This window comes from Micromys minutus (assembly GCF_963924665.1).
Source record: "Micromys minutus genome assembly, chromosome: 6".
In the NCBI taxonomy this organism is placed as follows: domain Eukaryota; kingdom Metazoa; phylum Chordata; class Mammalia; order Rodentia; family Muridae; genus Micromys; species Micromys minutus.
Genome location: NC_137975.1, coordinates 25,997,485 through 26,014,359, shown reverse-complemented (window position 1 = coordinate 26,014,359; position 16,875 = coordinate 25,997,485). Strand labels below are relative to the sequence as shown.

General features: G+C 40.4%; 1 protein-coding gene across 2 annotated transcripts in view; it reads left to right on the top strand.

The window, feature by feature from the left end:
- PPP1R12B (protein phosphatase 1 regulatory subunit 12B) overlaps positions 1-16,875 on the top strand; it is a 185,028-nt gene that overhangs the window by 41,525 nt on the left and 126,628 nt on the right. For both annotated transcript variants that reach the window (XM_080918063.1, XM_080918062.1), the window contains exons 2-5: positions 7,022-7,152; positions 12,713-12,831; positions 15,428-15,587; positions 16,615-16,759. In XM_080918063.1, the coding sequence (XP_080774189.1) occupies positions 7,022-7,152; positions 12,713-12,831; positions 15,428-15,587; positions 16,615-16,759 (555 nt within the window). The remainder of the gene's footprint in view (positions 1-7,021; positions 7,153-12,712; positions 12,832-15,427; positions 15,588-16,614; positions 16,760-16,875) is intronic.

Below are 16,875 nucleotides of genomic sequence, written 5' to 3'. Positions count from 1 at the left end.
AGAGTTGGTGTTAGGGTTTGTTGTTTAGTATATACTTGGCCTCCAGTGTCAGAAAACAAACCAAAAATAAGAATTAAAGTTATTCAAATATGTATACTTTTTATTTTAAGGAAAAAAAAGATGGTCATACCAGTACTAACAGGCCTCATTTACTGTTCCTCAAAGTTCGGACTCTCAGGATTGGAGAGTAGAGATGGGGGTCACAACGTGAGTCTTCTATGTGAAGAGTGTGCGGCATTTTAATCTTTAACTCCATTTAACTATTTTAAAATGATACCTGTTTGTATGTGTATGCACATGTGTTTGAGTGTGGAGGTCAGAGGACAGTTTGTGGTAGTTGGTCTTTCCTTCGACTCAGATTGTCTGGTTTGGTGGTAAGCATCTTACTACAGAGTCATCTTGCAGGCTCATAGTTTGAAATTTAAGTGTTATTAATCCTTGGGCCATGTCATGTGTTGTGTTAGTTATTAAGGAAAGGAAGATACTCTGCTCTTAATTTATAAACACGTAGTCTACTGAGAACAAAAATCATAATCAATGTGACAGTTGATGGGAAATTTTGGTTTTTGTGTTCTAAGACAGAATCTCACTATATTAACTGTAGCTGCCTCACAGCCTTACTGTGTGGCCAGGGTGGCCTTGAACATCCTTCTGCTTCAGCTCTCTTGACTGCTGAGTTTGAGGGCATGTGCCATTACGTCTGGCTAATGGAAAATTCTTGACTTCTGCTGCCTCTTGGCCATCTGTGTTTGAAAGGCCACTGATCTGTGTCCAAAGCCTGCCTGACCAGTGAGCGCACAGTCAGATATAGTCTGACCATTTAAGAGCACTCTCTGCCAGTAGAGTTCTGAGTCTTTCACTCAGGACTGACAGCAGCTGGAGTCACCTGTCACAGTGCAGACTGCTCTAAGGGTTCTCAGTTACAGCAGTCACATTATATCATGTTTGGAATGGTAGACAGGTACTTGGAAGGACTGACTGAAGTGCCGGATCAGTCAATCTTAAGGGCTGTGTATTACAGCCTCTTGTAGTGCAATCTGCTGATGGTGGAGGTTTCCAAACTTACTAATATATAACCTGTATGATTTCTTGGCACATGATGAAGTTACCTTACGAGAACAAAAGGATTTTGAATTTACAGATTTGGGGCTCACAGGGAGCTCATCTATCAGCACAGCTCCCTACCTAGATTTAGTTTCTGTTTTGGAGTTCATCCAGAATACCTCCAGAAAATCTGGATGTGGTCACACAGACCTGTATTCCTACTACTTGGGAGGTAGAGGCAGGGGGATCAGGAATTTAAGGTCACCTTCCATAAATGGTGAAGTTGAAGCCTGGCTGTAGGATGCCCTATCTCAGCTACTTTCCCCCAGTTGCTAATGGGAGAATCATGGGGTTAGATCTGCCAGGGCTTTCCTGTTTGAGCTAAAGCTTGGGTTAAAGAAGGGAAGCATTATATTTAATATATTATTTTGAAGAGCTGTGTAATCTTTGGAAGAAACTTCATTTGGAAAAGAAGGGAGCATGCCTGCTGATATTGTCAGTTAATGTAGCAAGAAGTTGAGTGTAAGGAATTCTCTAGATTTGGACTCCCTAATCTGTCAATTTGATGTTTCCTGTGGTTTCTATAAGATACGATCACAAACTTGGCTTCCAACAACAAGAAATTATAGTTCCCAGTTCTGGAAAACAGATGTATGAAACGAAGGTATCAGAAGGGCCATATACCTTCCTGGATATGTGTGTTGTATTTAATACCATTCTTATGTGCTGGTCTGTTAATGGGTTGTAGGTCTTTCTTCAGTTTGGGATTGCGATCAAATGCTTCCGCGAGGATTGGCTGTACAGACCATTCCTTGAGACACTGCTTTCAAGTCTGTTGATTTTTATGATTCAAACTCTACTTTTGGACATGACAGAAATGGTAATTGCATGGTGTTTGTTAGTTTTGTTTTGTTTTAAGGAATCACCATGGTGTTTCTGTACAGACCTTGCATTGTACACTAATACAATGGACAGAAGTTTAATTTTTTCACACCTAGAAAATTTATTTCTTGTTAATTTATCTATTTTTGAGACAGACTGACTGTGCAGCCTCACTTCCAAATCACACTATTTAGACTAGGCTGCCCTGGAATTCAGAGATCTATCTGCCTGTGGCTTCCTCCTGAGTGCTAGGATTAATGGCGAATCAACTGTAGTATTGATTTGCATTTCCATAATGATTGCTGATGCTAAGTACTTTCTCAAGTGTTTTTGGTCATTTTTAAACACAGGGGCAAGTCTGTTAAAGTCTTTCCCAGTTTTTAAAGTTAGATTGCTTTTTTTGAGTTTTTAATGTACCCTATACATTCTAGATGTAAGTCTTTATCAGGCACCTGGCTTTCAATTTTCCTCTGTTCCAAGGGCAGTCTGAGGTAACTAGCAGTGTCTTTTGGTGTCTCCAAATCCCTAAAAGTGGCAGTACCTTTTCCATCAGAATTTATTGAAAGTAAGGCAAACACAGGGTAAGAAAATGTAGGAGTTAGGCTATACTAAACTGAGCTTCTGTCAGTAAGTACCCAGAGCTGGACTCTGAAGGGTTGTTTGCAGGCAAAACAGGTAGCCTTAGAGTTCTCCTGGGACACAACAGCAAGGTCAGCCTTTCGAGCCAGCACTCTGTGGTGCTGACAGTTGGAGGCTATTCTGGGACCCAGAGGACTTTGTTTTGTAAGGCCCTATGCTCCCCGATTAACTTTGGCTTTAGTCAACCCAAGCCACTTCAGCCTTTGCTCTAGAGAGCAGTGTCAAGTACAGTAGAAAGATCACAGTAACCATATCATTGATAAAAGAGAGTGTTTTCCAGTCAAGCTTGTCTTTACTATATGTTGATTATGAAAATCCTTTAATCACAAGCAACTTTTGGAATAGTTCCTTTGGACTAAGAATTAAGTGCATATCTGTTTCAGAGCTTAAAACAACAAAACAGTTTTTTAAGCAATATTCTTGTGTGTCTTTAGGAATACAAGCTAAGAGGAGATGCACTTAAGCCACAGATTTGATTTGAAGCAAAGAAGTTCCCCTATTGTTATAATGGTTAACACCCAAAGACTGTTTAGCTTCCTTCCCAAGGAAAGGAATGAGCTCCTGTCTGGAGAATTCAGTATAGCTCTGGGCAGAGGCATGGGCAGAGTTTTGCAGATGGGTGAATTTGCCCATGGACTGTGCTGCAGTCATGAGTCAGCAGCACAGCTGCAGATGGAGTGGGCAGAGGACATCTAAATTTAGTCCTTATTCACTGGAGAAGATCTCAGGGAGCATCCTCTCCCTCTTCCATGCTCCAGCCATACTCTCTTGGAACCAAGGCAGGTGGGTGGAGCAGAGACACTGGCAGTCCACAATGTTCAAACTCAGAGTCCTGTGGTTCATCACTAGGATGGTTCTTCCCAGTTCACTCACATAACTCCTGCATCTAAGAATCCACAGTACTCTGAAAAGTAGGGAATTTTCTGAAATTAGACATACAAATTCCTGCATCTGGCTAGTTCCAAGACATTTTAAATCAAATTACTTTCTTTCCATAAATACTAGTGAGAGCCATGGGGAGTGAGGATTAAATACATTTGATGTGTGTGACTGTTAAAGTATTGGCTTAAAAACAATGCCAGGAAATGTTCCCAACTCTCTGAGGTAGGTAGATTCTCAGTGCCTTGGATGAGTACACTGAACTTTTGTTAGGTACCCCTGTTCAAGGCTATGTGCATCAGCAGAGCCCTGTTCTATCTGACTGCAAAAGCTGATGCTTTTAACAGTGTATTGTCTTGCACACTGTTGAGGAAATGGAGTATGGTTTGAAGAGTTGGGGTGCTTCATCTGAAGTAACTGAGGATTGTTGTTCTTGCCTAATCCCTCTCCCAACTGTCTCTGTTGCCCTCTTTGTCTGTCTGTCTGTTTGTCTGTCTCTCTGTCTGTCTGCACTCACATGGTGTAGCATTTTAATTGAAGTATATAAAGAAACTTGAGTCTCACATAGATACATTCTTGGAAACAGAAAGGTTATTTAATAGACTGTTCAGTAGTCAGTTGTAGGTATTGTTCTTAGATGGTTATCATATGTTCCAGCAGTGGCAATTTTGTTTTTTGCTTTTTTTTTCTGGTTCTCATATCTCTGTAACTGAAGTTAGTCTTGGACTTGCTATGAAGAAATGATGATGAACCTCCTACCTCTACCTCTCAAGAATTGGGATTACAGATGTGCACCATGCTTAAAAAGCTGCAGAGAGTAGATTTGCACATGCGAGGCAAACACATTCTGCCAACTGGACTATATCTCTAACATTGCTAGTTTGTTAAATGTTAGTTGGAAGTGGAGACTGAAATAATATCTATGCACTGTCTTACTCAGTTGCATTAAAACCCATTAATCATCTGGATATGGTGGCATATGGCATTAATCCTAGTAGTTGGGTATCATAGGCAGGTGGATACTCTGAGTTCAAGGCCAACCAGGGCTACATAGTGAGATCCTGTCTACCCAACAAAACAACAGCAAAACCTATAATCTAACTTATTTTTTTAATTAATCTTTTAGTGATGCCTGATTTTCTAACACTATGTATTTAATATTTGAAAAACACAGGCTCATTGATTTATGTAGATCTTCTGAATATAGTAGATACACTTCATCATATAATATCAACCAATCATTCTTGTAGACCAGTGATTCTCAACCTGTGGGTTTTAACCCCTTTGGGGGTCGCATGTCAGATAACCTCCATATCAGATATTTACACTGAATTCATAGCAGTAGCAAAGTTACAGTTATGAAGTAGTAATGGAACAGTTTCATGGTTGGGGATCAGCACAGCATGAGGGACTGTGTTAAGGGTAGCAGTGTTAGGAAGGTGGAGCGCTACTGTGGTAGCTATCCCGCAGTCAGTATCAGAAGGGGATCTGGAGCCTGTCAAGCTTGGTGGAGGCTGTGCTTCCCAAAATTTTGGGTTTCATTTGCATGGTCAAATTTTATTATAGCAACAAAAGTTCCTCATTTTCTTTGAGACCTTGTTCATTTTGATGTCTGAATAGCAAATACTCTTTTTGTTAGTTATTGTTTTCTGTACAAATAATATTTTTTGAAAAAGTGGTTAGTTCATCTTACAACCCAGCACAAGTACCTTTCCTAGAAGCAATCATCATATTGCAGGAGCCACAGGAGGACGTTAAGTATGCTTTCCATTTGTCACACGGAATATTAAACTCAAAGGTTTAGTTTTAATTGTTAGTAATCTTTTTAAATGATTTGTGTGTGGGATGTTTTGCTGTATGTATGTCTGTGCACTGTGTGCATGCAGTGCCAGAGGAGGCCAGAAGAGGCAGTTCGATCCCCTGGAACTGGAGTTACAGATAATTATTAGCTGCCATGGGGGTGCTGGGAATCAAACCTGGATCCTCTGGAAGAGGCCAGTGATCTTAATCACTCAGCCATTTCTCCAGGTCCTAAACTAACAATCTTTATCATTGTATAAAAGTCAGTTTTTAGTTGAGTGGTCTCTTGATGCAGTTGCCTTGATTAAATAAGGCATATTTTCCCACCAGCAAATTTACCTACCATGGCTTTGACATCATTAGTGCAAATGTCAACACAAAGAGAAGACAATCAATTTTCTAATAATATTGAGAAGCCAAAATTTATTTGTCTAATGAATTCTAATTTTAATGGCTTAACTACTTATTTGAAACATGAAGGAGGGGATTCACAGGCAAGTTTGTTTGTTTGTTTATTTATTTATTTTTGAACACTGTCACCGTATAATTCCTCATCATAGCCTAGGTAGCTATAAACTGTGACAATGCTTCTGCCTCAGCTTCCCAAGTGCTAAGATTGAGGCATTTAACCACCATGCTGGCCATAGACAAGATTTTAAAAGGTAGTTTTATTTCCTTCTAGGTCCTGAATTTTCCTGTTTGGGAACTGTCTGAGCCTGAATAATTATCCTTGTCAACTATTTCTTTTTTCTTTTTATTGTTGAGACAGGGTCTCTCTGTGTATCTCTGGTTGTCCTGCAATTCACATGTAGACCATGCTGGCCTGGAACTCACAAGAGATTCGCCTGCCTCTCTCTCCCCAGTGCTGGATTAAAGACATGCATGCACCATCATGACAGCTTCCTTTTTCTTGTGTTAAACTAGCCTTTTTGTTTCTCTTCTTCATGCCTCTCCCTCTTCCCCTCTCTCCCCCTCCCTTTCTCCCTCCCCTGTCCCTATCCCTTTCCCCTCCTCTCCCTCTTGTGTGTGTTGTGTGTGTGTGATGTCCATCTTTGTATTTTGAGGCAGGGTCTCTCACTGTCCTGGAGCTTACTTAGTAGTTGCCCACCAATGAGCACGATGAATCTGCCCTCTCTGCCTCCGAGCTCTGGAATTACAAGTGCACTATGCCAGCTGTTTTACATAGGCTTTGGAAATGGAACTAACCCTGTTTTTTGTTTTTGTTTTTTTAAATTTATTTCCGAAAGTGTCACTGTGTAACCAAACTTAGCCTTGAGCCCTTCCAAAGCCTCCTTCCAAATGCTGGAGTTACAGTTATGTACTACCATGTCTGGATCAACCAGATTTCATTTTGATTATTTTAAAAGCTTATTAAAGACTTAAAGCCCTTTATTAAACAACAACAACAACAACAAACTTGTGCTTTTCCCTACTTGCTGTGATAAAGGCAGAGAACAGTATCTGTCTGCAACTACAAATACACTTTCCTGTATCATTCAAAGCCATTTTAGAAAAACACATGAATACATTTCTAACATGCTTTCCCATTGTAAATAGCATACCCATTTATAACACTGTAGAAACAAATCATCTCACAGTTAATCCCATTGTGCTGAAAATAACATCTAATAGTGCTTCTCAGTTGGAAGTCATATTTCAGCCACTTCCTAGGAAAAATGAATAGTGCATCAGAACTGCTTGCCACTGCCATTGTCTGGACAGTATAATAGAACTCAATAAATACTCGTTGAATGAATCAATGGGCTTTTCTTTTCAGGCCTGTATTGATGAAAATTTGGACATGGTGAAGTTTCTGGTGGAGAACAGAGCCAATGTAAACCAGCAAGACAACGAGGGCTGGACACCCCTGCATGCAGCAGCCTCCTGTGGTTATCTCAACATAGCAGAGTGAGTGAGCATCCGTTGTGGGTTTGAAGCAGATTCCTCTTCTGCTTCCCAGAAATTGAACTTTACAAGTAATTATACATCTCTCTAAATTGCCAAAGCAGAGAATCGACTATTAAGAGCTAGCCATACTGTGCTTTCTATCTAAATGCATAGTTCTTAGCTCCAATTTTTGTTTGCTTCTGTTTTTGTGTAAGTCATAATTTCTGGACTATTTAGAGGCAGCATTAGCCTGGTATGTGTCTGGCTAATTTCCAAACAGCAGAACCAAGCATGTAACTGTAGGTTTTTTTGTTGTTGTTGTTTGTTTTTTTGTTTGTTTGTTTTTTACTTTTCTATAAACCTGGTTTTGTTTGTTTGTCTTTATAAATATTATTGAGTAAATGGCAAAGTAGTGATTGGCAGCGTGCTCCACGTTGGTTGAATGACTATGTTTCATACATTAGTAGCTGTTGCCCTGTGTAGGAGCAGATTTCCCTGCCTAGGGCAAAAGAATTCTGACCACACGACACCTACCATATGAGAAGCATGAAGTTGGTGTCTGGTATATGATCAGGATTTTATTTCCACTTAGGGAAGAAACTTTGGCATTGAAACATCTTTAAATTTTTCAGGGCAAATCTTGATTGCTAGAGTAAGTCTAAAAAGGATAGTCTGTGGTCTTTTGAAAAGTGGATTGGTTAAATCTGTTTAGATGGTGTGATTGGGGCTTTTTTCTTCTTATTCAGTAAAAAGCAGGCAGCAGTGTAGAGGTCTGAGAACTGCATTTACCCAGATTTCCTGAACATCTCTAAGTGGCTGGGTTTCCTTCTGACCCAGGGGTTCTCAGTTGGAGAATTTAAACCCAGGGAGTGTCAGAGAGGCACAAGTGCAGGTGGTAGACGAGGCTGTGGCTCCAGATGGTAGATAACTAGATTGGTCCCAAAGCAAAGACCTCTGGGTAGTGGAGTTTTCCTGGTTCTTCATCCCCTTCATGCTCTGTAACAGTGAACATCTATAACCTCCTCATCACCTATGCCTCCATTTCAGGCCCATAGAAAAGCTCTGGTTCTCATTTATACTCACTAATGACAGTGTTCCAGTGCATAGGTGCTAAGATGACTTCTTTATCCATTTTGGACTGAGAACATTTAAGAAACAAGCCATATCAGCTTCTCATTTGGATCTGAGTGTGCCTTCAGGTGGAATGTTTGTGATTGAGCCACAACATCTCATTATAGTCAAGAAGTCATTTTTAATCCATTTTTCTTTCCTTTCTCTCTTACCTAAAGCCAGCCAATATGTGGTGGTACCTTTCTGGGAAGCTGCATATAGAGAATTATTGTAATGCCTTTTGTGGTTTCTTTAATTCATTTTTAAAGACAAGCATAGTTCCTTTGGAAATAAGTTTAATATTAGAAATCCTTTGCTCAATTAAATATTCCCTTGACTGAGTAATCTTCTTAGTGACCATCATAAATTCTGTATACGAATGTCTGACCCTAGTGAACTGATCCACTGGAATTCACTGCAGATGTGGATGGAGCTAGAGATAGCATGCCTCAGTTTACCTTGTAACACACATATTATTATTAGACTGTTTATTTTACTGTCCCTTATTTGTAATATTTTTATACAACGGATCAGAGGAATAACATAATTATTTAATTGGGGACTGGAACAAAGCCATGGTTCAGAAGTTGAGTACTGGCTGCTCTTACATAGGACCTGAGTTGGATCTGGAGCACATGGCTTCCTATAACCCTCTATTAATTACAATGCCAGGGGATCTGGCATCCTCTTCTAGCTTCCAAGGCTGTGCATACATGAGGTGTATAGACATTCATTGGGACAAAACACCCATACATACAAAATAGTAAAAATGTTTTTAAAAAATTAATTAGTGAGGGGCAGGGTATCACTGTGTAGCTCTGGGTGATCTTGGGCTCCATTTAGTCTAGGAAGCTCTTGAACTTCAATCCTTCTGCCTCAGAAGCCCACGTGCTGGGGTCTCCACATTGGCATCTCTTTGTGTCGTGAAGAACTTAAATGTATTTCTAGGATAATTGCCAATACTGGGAATGAAGGGCAGAGAAACTAACTGGCTTTTTGAGGAGACCCTCGGCCATTCTATCTCATGATCCTTGGTGATCCTTTATTGCCACATACTTCTACTCTGTATGGATGGGGTGTGTATGTGTGTGTGTGTGTGTGTGTGTGTGTGTGTGCGTGCGCGCGCGCGCGCGCGCGCACGCGCGCGCGTGCACGCATGTGTGTGTTTAGAGTTTATTTTTTCCCTCATTTTGAGTTCCAGGAGAATACTAGTTAGCTGTATTATCCCTAGTGTGTTCAATTCAGAAGCAGCAGAGGTTGGCCCAAGTGTTTATCATAACTTATAGTTTATTGGAATGCTAATATATTTTGAGCTTTGTTGAAAATATATTTTATTTCTGTGCTTTTTTATTTCTCACTTAAAGAAATAGCAAAGGGAGCCAGTGGAATGTTTCAGCAAGCAAAGGCATTTGCCACCAAATTTAAGTACCCAGATTTGACCCTTAGAACTCACATGGGTGGGGGACGAACTGATTCCTGGAAGTTGTTATTTGGCCCTTTGTATGTTCTTTAGCATGTTCACATGCACATACACCAGTAAGTAAATAAGGGAACAAATAAGGAAATAGATAATGTTAGGAAACAGTAGCAAAATACCTCTACCAATGCTCAGCTGGTCTTCCTAGGGACAAAGATGGCTCTCGGTAGTTCTGAGCCTCTCCACAGTTAGCAGGTTCCTCCTGTTTCCTGCTGCTTACTAGGTCATATGCTGATGTTTACTCTTGTTTAGTACAAGTGTAGTGCTAAAGGGTTTTACTTTTCTCCTATGAATGGGGGAAAATGTGGAAAAGCAGAAAGCTGTATTCCTTGGTTTTCTTGATCATTATCCCAAGGACAGAAAAGGGAGAAGCATTTAAGGGATGGGTAAATGTTAGAACAGACACCAAGATAATTCAAGCAGTGTTCCTAGAATGCCAAGAGAGAAAGCATCAAGGTGCAGTGTCAGCTGTGGAAGCAGTGCAGCTAATGTTTGCAGAGGCAGGAAAGTAGCAGTAATGGAAGGAAATATAGAATTCAGTTGGGAACAGGCACGATTCTTGAAGGCAGAAGAATTTGAAATGGACCTTGAAAGATGTGAGAGAACAAGGGAGAAGAGAAGGGAGTATGTTCCATTCACTTGTAGGAAATAGCTCATCCCTAGGAACAGAGCTGGATGCGAAGGGATTGGGAGAACTAGTAAATGATTGCGTTTGATTAAGTATGTATTTCAGTGCAACCAATATTTATTATGTACCTATTTGTATCTACTATTATTATATTGTTTTAGTGTAGAGGGTATATGGTTGAATGTTTACTTGGCTTGAAGTAATGAAACCAGAAAATAAAAACTATTGTCTATAGAGAAATGAAGGAATAATGAGATATTATATATAATGGTGGTGGTTTTCAGTAGATTTAAAAATACAGATAGCAACAATTGGCGTTAGAGTTGAGTAAGGTGTCTTTCTCTGAGTCTCTGAGGGACAAAATGCTATTGAGCTGTGTCTTAGTCAGTGTTCTATTGCTGTGAAGAGACACCATGATCACAGCAACTCTTTTTTTTTTATAAATAGTTTACAAAATTTTTTAAAAGATTTATTTTATTTATATGAGTGCACTGTCACTGTCTTCAGACACACCAGAAGAGGGCATCGGATCCCATTACAGATGGTTGTGAGCCACCATGTGTTTGCTGGGAATTACACTTGGGACCTCTGGAAGAGCAGTCAGTGCCTTTAACCACTGAGCCATCTCTCCAGCCCCAACCACAACAACTCTTAAAAAGAAAATATTTCATTGGAGCTGACTTACAGTTCCAAAGGTTTACCTCAAAGCCCATTTTCAGTGACACACTCCTTCAACAAAGCCACACCTCCTAATGCTTTCAAATATTGCCACTCCTAATCGTCAAGTACTGAAATTTATGAGCCTATTGGGGCTATGCTTATTCAAACCATAGGGTTTATATATAGAAAGTTGATATGTTAACATTTTTGAGGCCCTATTATTATTACCAGGTACTGAGAAAGCAAAGTTAGGCTTTTAATTTCATTTTTATTGATTTCCTCCTCCTTTGTGAACTCTCAAATATGTTGTCCATAGATATTTTGATTTTTATTTTAAATGTAACCCATCTAAAATGTGTCTTTTAAATATTGTAGTAGATCAGTAAATACTGATTGAATTGTTGATGCTTATTGAATTATTGGATGAATTGAAATATAATTTACATAGTTCTTCTTGCTCTTTTAAATACCTCTGAGTATCTGATAGTACACCTAGAATTATTGGGGTTCTAACTGGCCTAAACTAATTCAATTTAGACTTAAAGACTGAGGGTAATAGCATCTGCCATACACTAGTCATGTAATTTGGAGAACAGTCACTTTTTTAAACTTAAATTTTTTGTGAAAATTAACATATTTGAATCCTAGTTCTTTAAAAAATTTTTAAATATTTAATTAGTATGTATGTGTGTAATGGTTTACATATAAAAGTCAGAAGGCCACTAGTAGGGATCCTTTGTCCCCTTCCACCACATGGGGATTGAAGTCAGATAGTCGGTCTTGTCGGCAGCCCTCCCCCAGCTAAGTCAGTTTCTTAAAGAGTAGAGTGCTTAGCTGATGTTGTCATCATCACACTTTTGTTTAAGATTGGTCTGTGTCTGTGTGCATGTGTGTGCAGTGTGGGAAAAGAGTAGAGAGAGCACTGAAAGCCAAAGACGCAGGCAAGGCACTGAAGTTCTCAGCTTGCTCTTCTCCAGCTTTCTGTATAGATTCAGAATCTGCTTAGCAGTTTCAATGTTTCCTCTTCAGTAATTTAGTTTTCTTCATGAACTCAGGTTTGTATCGATGGCTTGTTTTGTGGAAGTATAATTTGTGCAAATTCTGATCATGCTTTTATTCTTCAGTTTTCACACCTACAACAGCACTAAGTAACCTCACCTGATAGTGTTAATGTTTTCATGAGAACTGGTTATATCAGTTTTGAGTGTTTTTATTTATAATACTTAAGTATAGTATATCTTTTGAAAATTCATTTGGATCCTAGGAGGTTGCAGGGGTGAGGACTGCATGTCTCCCTATTTGACCCCACAAGACAAGGTCTCACTTTGTATATAGGCTAGTCTTGAACTCTGCATGTAGGCCAGGTTGGCCTCAATCCGAGCTCCTTTTGCCTCTTCCATGAGCTCAGATTACAGCTACAGGCTGCACACCCACCCAGCTTCCTACAGTATTTAGAAAGACTCAGTATTTCCAGAAATTCAACAAGTGGTTTGTAGGAAATCTTGGCCTTGTACTTGTTGGGAAATGGAGGAACCTATGGTCCTAATTATCAAAGGCTATAGGGTATGAAATGAAAAGTGAATAACAAAACATCTCATTGTACCAATTATAAAACCCCAAATATGCCTTGTTGTACATTGAACTCAAGACATACAGAACAAATTGATATCAGATTGACAGAGATAATATTGATTTTTGCCATGCAGGTATTTTATTAGCCATGGAGCCAGTGTGGGTATTGTGAACAGTGAAGGTGAAGTTCCTTCTGACCTTGCAGAGGAGCCTGCCATGAAAGATCTTCTTCTGGAACAAGTAAAGAAACAAGGTAACTAGGAGACAGAGGGGCTGGCCAGCAGAGGCCCTCCTCCCACTGTCTCTAACAACGTGATTCCCTCTTCATCACCTGTCTGCACAGCATTCATTAGTCATCAAGTGCCAGTGCCCAAAGGATGACCAGGCTTTCCTCATCTTCGCTGTTCTAAGGTTGTGTGGCATCCTGTAGTTAGGGGTGGCCTGAGGAAGACTGTGGCCTGTTCTCTGTGTGTACATTGTATTATCTCTGTTGTACAGGATAGCTTGAGGAAAGGCTGGAATACAGTGTGGCCAAATCCATGTATGACTTGGGTGGTGTCCTTTCCCCTGGAAAACTGCACGTGGTGCTGTGAAGCTATTTATTAAGACCTCTGAGAAGATATTTTGTCAGAGTACTATGGAAACTCTCTAATAGTTTCTTTTGTTTGTCTGTGTTTTTAAGAGATAGGGTTTTCATAGCCCCATGTGCCCTAGAGCTCACCCTGTAGCCTGGACTTCTTAGACTTGCAGCAATCCGCCTGCTTCTGCCTCTGCTTCTCTATGTTGAGATTACAGGCATGAGTCACCATACTGATTCTAGAAGTTTCTTGAGGTAAGAAACTTAAACTAGAAGAATATATTCTGAAATTATATATTCTTATTTTGTAGTTTTAGAATAAACTCATTTTAGGAAGTAAGGTGGGGCTCTCCTATCACACACCCCAAAGTCATTTGTTTTCATTTTATACACAGTCTTGACCAGGTAGACGGCTCCCTCAAATCTTCTTTCCCCATCCCAGTATTTCAGACATGCATCACCACACCTAGGTTTTAAGTTCTTTCAATCTAAAGTTATTGAATATCCATGGACATCAGGTTTTAGGATTCTGATAAAACTGTCACTCGACTCTGGATGGGTCTGTAACTATTAGATATGGGGAAGGCTCTTCTAAGCCACCAAAGTTATTTCCAAAGCTTTAGTGGGCTGTCATGGTGCGGTCCTTTAGAGCCCTTGCCTGTTTATTGTTCAGAGCTGCTTTGATGCTGCATCAGCAGGATTGAGTGGTACTGCAGACCGGAGGGCTAGTAAATCCGAAGGTAACACTCAGCATCTGACCCTTTATAGGAAGGTATGCTGAGCTTGCCTGACGTGCTCGATACTCTGGGCTGTGCAAGGCCCATGTTTGGTTTTGTGCTTTACTGAATTAAAGTTTTCTGTGCTAAGTTTATCCTCCTACCTTACTCATTAGCTCCTAAAATGTGTTGTTTTAAAAAATATTTTATAAATATGGATGTTTTCTCTACTGTACACCTGAACATCAGAAGAGGGCATCTGATCCCATAGGACTACAGTTGTGAGCTACCGTGTGGGTGCTGGAAATTGAACTCAGGACCTTTGGAAAGGCTGCGCCATTTTCAACTCCCATCCCCTAAAATGTTTTATGATTTTAAGTTTAAAAGTAAGTTTTAGTTTGAGACCTAACTCTTTAAATTCCCAGCACTGGTAACTCCTGTGTTTAAGTGGGCGTTCTCTTCACCCTGTGCGTTTCCCATACCAGACAGGCAATTCTTCAGCACCTCACAGCGGCTTACAGAGCCAGAAAGAAGTCTAAAACACAGATTAAGTTGTGAGTGTGAAGCCTTTTGAATGGGTGTGTTTGTGTTCAGAACATTTCATTATTTTGTATAATAAAGAATGTTGGGCTGAAGAGTTGGCTCAGTGGTCAAGAGCACTGACTGTTCTTCCAGAGGTTCTGAGTTCAATTCCCAGCATCTACATGGTAGCTCACAACCATCTGTAATGGAATCTGATGCCCTCTTCTGGTGTGTCTGAAGACAACAGCAGTGTACAGTGTGCTTACATAAAACAAATTTTTAAAAAAATGTCTTTTCTTAAGGCCCTTCTTTACTGACCTAGCTATTGGAGAGTTGATGACTAAAGGGAAGAACTCTTGGATCATTTCCATATGCTTGTCAGGGAAACAAAGTCTACACTGCCTTAAAGTAGACTATAGTGTTGGCTTCAGATCACTTTCTAATCTCTGGATTGTTCTAGTAGCTTTGGGTAAATATATACAAGTGCATATGGAAATGAGCTTTAGAAGGAGTTGACTTTTCTTTGTGTATCATACTTGAAATGAAGACTTTGATAGTATTCTGTGGGATAATGAGTGGAAAAGTGCCAAGAGAATCCAGGAGTTCCAATGGCAGCTCTGCCACTGGTGTGTTTTGGGCCATATGCAAAGCATCCTATGTTTGGTCCGCTTATGGCAAGTGAGGTTTATAGTTTCTACCAGAGTGTTGGGGAACCAAGACCATAGAAAATGTTACAAGACTTTGGCATTTGTAACTTCATGAAAATATTGTGATGTAAAAATAGTATATCCTCTGATTTTTCTCTTATCAAGTGTTAGGTGTGTGCTCTTCATGAATGCGCAGTGTTTAACCTGGCTTTGTTAGCCTTGGCGATTGATGGTGCAGATGGCATCGCCTTAGATTTGATGAATTACCGGCTTGATGGGGAAACTGTTATTTGTGGTAATATTTGTATGTTATTAACCTAATGAAATATCTTGCCAGACTTGGGTGGACCTTTAGTGACACTGCTGTCTGGTGTCTGGCCTCTGCAGGAGTTGACCTAGAGCAGTCAAGGAAGGAGGAAGAACAGCAGATGTTGCAGGATGCCCGCCAGTGGCTCAACAGCGGGAAAATAGAAGATGTGAGACAGGCTCGCTCAGGGGCCACAGCCCTGCATGTAGCTGCTGCCAAGGGTTATTCTGAAGTCCTCAGGTATGGAACCGGGTACACTGGGAGAAGATGACATGAGCTTTAGAAGTAGAAATCTTTAACTGTGGTGTATTTTTTGTCGGTTTCCTCTTGCCCTGAAAAACTTTCTCATATTTTGCTGGTATTCCTCCGTAGGTGGTCTTTCTTTCTCTCTTACTGTTGTTCTTCTACATATGTATGATGTTAGATAGACTTGAGGCACAGTCACACAGGAACACCTCTTTCTTCTCTGTGACTTGTTATTCGTTCTCCTGAAACCTCCACTATGACTATACAGACCTGTGACCCTTCTGGTTCTCAGATTTAAACAAGTTCTGGACTCATTAGGTCAATTATAAATTTCGTTAGAGAGCTGCATGCCTGCATACATGTGTGTGTGTGTGTGTGTGTGTGTGTGTGTGTGTGTGTGTGTGTGTGTGTGTGTGTGTAGGTAGGTAGGTAGGTAGATGGCTCTCTGGGTAAAAACATCTGCTGCTAAACCTGATGATGTAAATTCAGTCACCTACATGGTAGAGAGACCGATTCCTCCAAGTTGTCCTTCTTACCTCCACTTGTGCACCACACACACACACACACACACACATCACACACACACATCACACACACACATACACACAGGTGCGCACGCGCTAAAGGAATCAATTTAAAAGTCAATTTTAAAAAGCAAGAAAAGAGAATTAGACTCTACTATTTTAACTGTTTTACTTCTCTTATATTCATGCCTTATCTGACTCTTGATGTTTAGTGTTGACAAGATTCCCAGAATACATGTTTGTGTCAAGTTGACAAAAACTAACCAGCACAGTGTAACATGATATGTGTAGGGAATGTTGTATGTATAACCTTACAGCTTAGTGAAGATTGTAAGCACACAGTGGTAATATGCATTGTAGGCTATCCCTTAGAAGGCAGAAGAGATCACAGAGTGTCTGGAGGTGAGCCTGCGTCTGAGGGATTAGTGGAGTGATAGCCTGTTTGGTGGAAAAGTATAAAGTCAGGCCATAGAGATACTTTCTGGATTTTCTTCTAGACTTCTCATTCAGGCTGGCTATGAACTCAATGTTCAGGATCATGATGGCTGGACTCCTCTTCATGCTGCTGCACACTGGGGAGTGAAAGAGGCTTGTTCCATCCTGGCAGAAGCACTCTGTGACATGGATATCCGGAACAAACTGGTTAGTGACCCTGAACCTCTCAAAGGGCAGTGAGATCAGGTGGCTGGGTGCCTAGCACAGGCTTGACTCTGGTCAGTGTCCAGGACTGCATGGGGCTGTGGTGTCCTCCAGCTCCC